The 6,834-nt window shown below is 40.2% G+C and overlaps 1 protein-coding gene across 1 annotated transcript; it reads left to right on the top strand.

Annotated features, from left to right (window-relative positions):
• The first annotated feature begins 5,572 nt into the window (after window positions 1-5,572).
• On the top strand, window positions 5,573-6,523 carry LOC130957229 (uncharacterized). Its single transcript, XM_057884099.1, has 2 exons — window positions 5,573-5,635; window positions 6,098-6,523. The coding sequence occupies exons 1-2, from the start codon at window positions 5,573-5,575 to the stop codon at window positions 6,521-6,523; spliced, it is 489 nt and encodes a 162-aa protein (XP_057740082.1).
• The last annotated feature ends 311 nt before the right edge of the window (window positions 6,524-6,834 follow it).

A 6,834-nucleotide genomic window follows, 5' to 3' on the forward strand; every position in this document is an offset into this window, starting at 1 on the left:
CAGAAAAACACACAAACTCATAGTAAAGTCCAGAAATGTGAATTTATCATAAAAACTAGTGAAAACATCCCTAAAAGTAGCTTGAACTTACTAAAAACTACCTAAAAACAATGCCAAAAAGCGTATAAATTATCAGCTCATCAATGACCATAGGATAAGTTGGATTGCATGGGTATATTTAATACTTAGTATCCTGTTGATGAACATGGTTGGTTTGGTGCCTGTTGATTAATTGGTGATTCATGGAGAAAAATTGTCGGTAAAGAATTTTTCAATGAATTCTCGTTGCAAGTATAGTTCTAAACCAACAAACAATCCTCAATCAAAAACTTAGTTTGTCACAAGTACAAACCCCAAATAAAAATAACCGAAGTATTTAAATCTCAGGTCGTCTCTCAAGAAATTGCAGGGAAGTGTTCTTGTTATTGGCTATGGATTGTATATTTTGGGATTTTTAATAAGAGACAAAGAAATGTAAATAGCAAAAGCTAAGAAAGCTCTTGGCAAGGAATGAGAACTAGAAGTCCTATCCTCATTATCATCATCAATTGTGACAAGAATTGTCCATTGTTCCCACTTAGTTAACCTCTAACTACGAAGGAAAGTCAAGTGGATATAATCAAGTTGAGTCCACAAGTCCTAGTCAAATACTAAGGAAAGGCTAGCTTTAGTGGCATTCAAGTCAATTAGCAACTTCCAATTATCAATCAACAACAGAGTTTGATAACTCAAGAGTCTTCAATTATTCAACCCAAGTCAAGAGGAGAAAAAGTCTACTCTAACATCTTACCAAGCATTTTATCAAACACTTGGAAGGCTGACGTTAGGATTTTTGCTAGTAAAGAATTTTATAAAGTTGCGTTGTAAGTATAGATTTTGAACCAACAAAAATCCCTTCGTACAAACGTTTTGGTTGTCACAAGTAACAAACCCCTAAATAAATTGATAACCGAGTATTTAAAACTCGGGTCGTCTTCTCAAGGAATTGCAGGGAGGTATGTTCTTATTATTGGTTATGAAAAAGTGTATTTTGGGGTTGAGAGTGAGGAATGAATATAGCAGATAATTTAAATGGCAATTAAAATAAATAAATACTGTAAAGCAAACCTTTTGGCAAGGTATGAGAAATTGGAAGTCCAGACTTAGTTATTCTTATCAATAATAATGAAAGTTGAATCTTAATTCCACTTAGTTAACCTTTGCTAAAGCAAAGGAAAGTCAAGGGACTAATTAGTTTGACCTTCGAATCCTATTTATTTCCTAAGAAAAGGTTGGGATTATTGAAGTTCAGTTCAATTAGCAAAGATAACAGTTATCAATTATGTTAAGCTAAGATAACTCCTGAGTTACTGATTTCTAAACCAAGACCAAAAAGGGAAAAGTAAATTAATTCTACTGGAATGAAAATGTCTTTAGATTGGGAATAATCAAGGGCATAAATAAAAGAAGGCAATATTAAACTGAAATACCTCAAATAACATTAAATAAGAAAATCATCATGAATGTGGCATAAGCCAAATAGGCAACATAACTAATACAAGCAAGCATTAAAGTATCTGAGAGTAAAAGATAAATATAAAGTAAAAGAACATTGAACCTGGGATCGAGAGTCACTCCTAAAACTAAGAGAAGTCCTAAATCTTAATTTCTAAAAATCCTACCTAAATCCTAAGAGAGAGGAGAGAACCTCTCTCTCTAAAAACTACATCTAAAACATGAAAAGTGAATTATGAAAAGCATGATTATGAATGGATGCATTCCCCCAATTTATAACTTCTGGTCTATGCCTTCTGAACTTGGATTTGGGCCAAAAAGGGTTCTAGAAAATGCTGGGATCATTTTCTGCAATTTCTGGTGCGTGGCCTCTGTCACGCGTCCGCGTGGGTCACGCGGTCGCGTCGATTGGAGTTTTCTTTGTCGCGCGGTCGCGTCATAGGTGTTCTTCTTTAGGCGCGCAGTCGCGTCAGTCATGCGGCCGCATTGCTGCTTCTTCGCTCTTGGCACGCGGTCGCGTCATCCATGCGATCACGTGGATGCCAGTTTCTCCAAAACTCCGTTTTACGCTTTCCTTCCATTTTTGTATGTTTTCTTTTCCATCCTTTAAGTCATTCCTGCCTTAGAAGATCTGAAACTACTCAACACACTAATCACGGCATCGAATGGAAATAAAGGTAATTAAAATAATTAATCTTAAAGCATAGGAAACATGTTTTTCACATACATCACATAATAAGAAAGGAAAAGTAAAACCATGTAATTAATATGAATAAGTGGGTGAAGGATTGAATAAATCACTTAAACTAAGCACAAAATATATCACAAAATATGGGTTTATCAACCTCCCCACACTTAAGTAATAGCATGTCCTCATGCTATGTCCAAAGTAAAAAGTAAGGTTGAAGTGGTTGAATGCCATGCAATGCAATTCTAATCTAAATGCAACTAACTAAATGAGTCATGCAATCCTAATTTTATTCACTCATATATAAAGCTTACATGTAGTTAAATCAATTCACCTTCTCAAGGAATCATATGTACATAGCCAACCTTGAATCATGTTAAAGCACTTTTACACTTGAGATGGGAAGAAAAATATTTTATAAACTTGCAAGACAATTAACAAATTAAGCATAGATATATGTTGATGAGTTATTGAACCCTCACTGGATTTTGTGTTTACTCTCTAATCACTCAGTGTTTATTGGGTTAATCACTCTATTCTTCTTTTTATCCTTACTTTCTATAACTTTGTTCTTCATCTAACCAATCAACAATTATAAAATATAAACATACCAAAAATCATGAGGTCTTTAATTAAGGTTGTAATGGGGCCAAGGTAAAGGTAAGGGTATATGTATAAGGCTAAGTGAGCTAATAAGTGAATCCTTAATTAGTCTAAGATCTCACCTAACATACATAATTTCTAGAGCAGAGCTTCTTTACCTGTTTTCCCATGTTTTTCCCACTTTTGATATTACATGCTCATGCATTAGTTTTAATTTTTGCTCCATGTGCACTTGCTTTAATTTGCATTTTTTTTAAATGCACATGGTAATTAATTATTTTAATTTTACATGAGCATGCTTCCCAAAACATCTTTATTCTTTTCAACTCTTCTACCTTTGTTTCTATCATCCATGTTCCCATAAAGTTTTTCCCACACTTAAATAATTACACAATTTCTATCTTAAGCTAACCAAGGATTCAACTTAGGATTCTTTTTAATTTGTTGTTCTACTTAAGGCTAGTAATGTGGTTATAAGACAAGGGGGATTAAAGCTCAAGGGGGCTAACAAGGGTGATGTAAAAGGTAGGCTTTATTTGGGATAAGTGAGTTAAAATCAAACAAGGCCTCAATCACTCTCTTGGTATGTACCTATATTCTATAATCGGATATATAGATTAAAACAAAGCAAAGAACACCAGAATAAAAAAGAAGGATGGAACACACAGGAATAAAATATTATGGCTTAAATATAACCATACAATTAAGCTCAAAACTCACAGGCTGTATGTTCTCAAACTCATAAATCATATATCATTCATATATGTCATGGAGGTTTAGTTAAAAATTCCCATTATTCTCAATGTAAAATATATTGGATGGCTAAAGTTTTAGTGTTCCTCCTTGATGAAATGTTGTTAACTTAACTACATGATGTAATACTTTATATACAAAGTGTGTGGATTATTTTGATCTTGTTTAAATTTTCTAGTCTACTCCTTTTATTTTGATCAAATTAAACTATTATATGCCAAAAGGGTAAACTATACTAATTAATCCACATACTCTATAGCTAATAATCTAGAACTGCAAACTAAACTAAATGGCTAAAATATGAACTAAAGTGCAAAATGTAGAAATAGAGTAAAAATACATGAAAGTAGCAATGTATAAATACTCAGAAAATAAAAATAAAAATATAGAGAAAAATACAAAAGAATAGCCAAAATAAAAAAAGAAGGGTTTGTAGTGGTTCACCAAAATAGTATGCCAGAGATGGCAACCTCCCCACACTTAAAATAAAGCATCGTCCTTGATGCTCACTCAGGCTGGGTGTGAAGGAGTGTCAGCTCTGGAAGGATGGGTAGCTGGAGTCTCTGTGGTGGTGGTCTGAAGATCCGGCTGCTGTAGAGGAGGTGCTGACTGTATAGGGATCTCAGAATCTGCAGCCTAAATCTGAGGTGGGTCCTCATGCTGTGGTGTAGTCTGCTCTGAGCCTGCCTGCGCAGCCTGTGTGGGTGCCGGCTCCTCGTGATCGAATGCCTCCGCCTCAGATGTATTAGAAGGGGTGTCAGGCTCGGAGGGGATGTCACTGCCGGACCGGATCATCAACTTGAGGTGCTCATAGCGTCGCTTGCTGCGACGCTCCATACGGTCCAAGTGGGCGAACAGTCGATGCACCAAATGGTAAATAGGCTCATGAGTAGCTGGAGGAGCAGTGGGCGGGGTAGGTGCAGCAGTGGAAGAAGAGGGGGCAGCTGAAGGTGTGGCTGTCTCATCTAAAGGAGTAAGGAAATCAAGTCTGTAGCCCAATGCCAGAAAGTTCCTGCTGTGAGGAATAATCTTCCTGCGCTCTACAGCAGGTGGCCTCTCATCAGCATCCTCCCACGGCACGTCAGCTCGACGTCCGAGCTGTGTAACCAAATAGGAAAAGGGAATAATGCCTCGGACGTGGACCCTGGCCATGTAAGACCGGATAAAGCGTGGCAGGTACAGGTCCTTACCCTCCATCACACACCAAAAGAGGGTGATCATAGTGGCCGGTATCGCTGTCTCATGGGTACTCGGCATAACATAGTTGCTCAAGATCTGATGCCATAGCCGAGCCGCATCATTTAAGTAAATCCGCTTGATTCCCTTAGCCATGGTGGTGTCCTGACCCATTTCCCATGGAACAGCCGGGTCAAGGGCTATCTTTGCCTTGACTGCATCCCAATCAAACCTCATGAAATGCATGTCCTCCTCAGCCAGTTTGTACCCATCAGGCTGATCGGATTTATGCGGAAGCTGCAAAATATCCTTAATGGCCTCTTCAGTGACCAGTATCTGTTTCCCTCTGAGATGTACGGCATCCAGGGAAATCTTGAAGTAATTGCAGTAAAACTCTCTAACCCAGGAAGTATTTACCTCAGTCAAGTTTCGCTCTAAGAAGAACCAGCCTCTCTGTTTGATCTGATCGGAGGTGTACTGCTGTAGTTCTTCTGGGATTTTCAAGGTCCTCTCCAGGTACAGATTTCTGGAGGTAGCAAACTTAGGAAACTTCAGCTCACAGTACCGGTTTGCAAACTTTATGGGATCAGTAGCAGGGAGTAGCTGGTCAGCCTTCTCCTGTGCGGTAAAGTGTTTCTCCCGCCAGGAGGCATCATGCATGAGATCTATGATAGACATAGATGAGTCTCCTCTTTTGCGTTTGCCAGTGGTAGCCTTTCCTTTTCCCTTTCTCTGAGAATCTGACATCCTGAAAAACAGAAAACCAGGATATAATAAAAATAGGAAAAAATAGGCAAATAGGTTGATGATGATTCAGATAGAGATAGAAATAGCAAAAATTGGAATCAAACATCAACAATGCAATTTATGAACCAGGAGATCAAAGAGAATAAGAATGCGTGCCCTAGCATTCATGAAATGGTTTGGTGAAATCTAAGGAAAGCACAGTTGAAAATGCCAAAACCAAGACATGAATGGAAACATTTTACAGAAATTTGAGTAGCATTCCGGCTAAAAGTGGATTATCCCGGAAAATAAACAGTAGCAGAAGAGTTCATATGAATAAAAAATAAACATAGTGGCAATCACATATAAGGGGTATGAACATTAAAAAAGGCAATGTAAAAAGCAGCATGAAACAAGAAATCATAGCATATGAACAATAGCAATATCACAAAAACAGCAGAATTGTGAAAAGCATAAAGCAAGAAACATGAACAGCGCAATTATTAGACCTAAATCCACTAACCACATCCTAGGCTACCTAACAACCTAGAATTCACTACAACATGCATATCTAACTAGCCTAAATATGAACAAAAACAGAAAAATATGAAGTAACTACGAATGGATAGAAGGGTGACGTGATGCGGAACCTGGTAGGCTAATGAAGGAGATTGGGGCAGAGAGGCGGCTGGGGGTGGCAGTGGTGGCGGCTGTCACGGCGGAGGAGGGAGACACAGTGGCGGTGGCGGCTGGTTAGGGGCAGGGGCTTCGGTAAGGTTAGGGGGAATGGGGGGAAAGGTTTGGGACGGGGGGTTGAGGGTGGTAGTGGTTGGAGGTGGCGCTGCTGGTGGCGGCGCGGTGGACGGCGATCGCAGAAGGTGCAGCGGCGATGGAGGGAGAAGAGGAGAGAGGAGAAGAAGAAAGAGGGGGAAGGAGGAAGGGGGTCGGTATGGCGGTGGGTTCTGGGTGGTCGGCGGGGCGGTGGTGGACGGTGGTGGTGGCTGGGTGGTGGTTGGGTGGTGGAGAGGAAGAGAGAGGGGAAGGGTTTCGGGAGGGGGGGCGCGACTGACAGGGTTCGCGTGACAGAGGGGTTATAATTCAAATCCACGCGATTGCGTGGAGCACGCGGTCGCGTGGCTGGGGTGAAATGGGGTTGACGCGATCGCTTGGGTTGCACGATCGCGTGGAACGGATAGAAGAGGGGGTAATGCGATCGTATGAGGCATGCGATCGCGTCGCTTGAAATTGTGCTAAACGCACGATTCCAGTGTCGTGTCAGCGCAACTCTCTGTCTCCTTTGGGGTAGTGTGCAATCCGCGCGACGCGATCGCATCGCTCACGCTGTCGCGTGGGATTAGTGTAGGTGCATGTGACGCGATCGCATCAGGGACGCG

Source organism: Arachis stenosperma, chromosome 10 (genome assembly GCF_014773155.1).
Source record: "Arachis stenosperma cultivar V10309 chromosome 10, arast.V10309.gnm1.PFL2, whole genome shotgun sequence".
NCBI classification, from domain to species: Eukaryota; Viridiplantae; Streptophyta; class Magnoliopsida; order Fabales; family Fabaceae; genus Arachis; species Arachis stenosperma.

What these genes read in the sequence shown, in the direction of transcription:
- LOC130957229 (XM_057884099.1), top strand. Translation starts at nt 5,573, where the DNA reads ATGCAATTTATGAACCAGGAGATCAAAGAGAATAAGAATGCGTGCCCT. An exon ending in GCCCTAGCATTCATGAAATG is followed by an intron (nt 5,636 to 6,097) that starts GTTTGGTGAAAT and finishes GGAACCTGGTAG; the next exon opens with GCTAATGAAGGAGATTGGGG.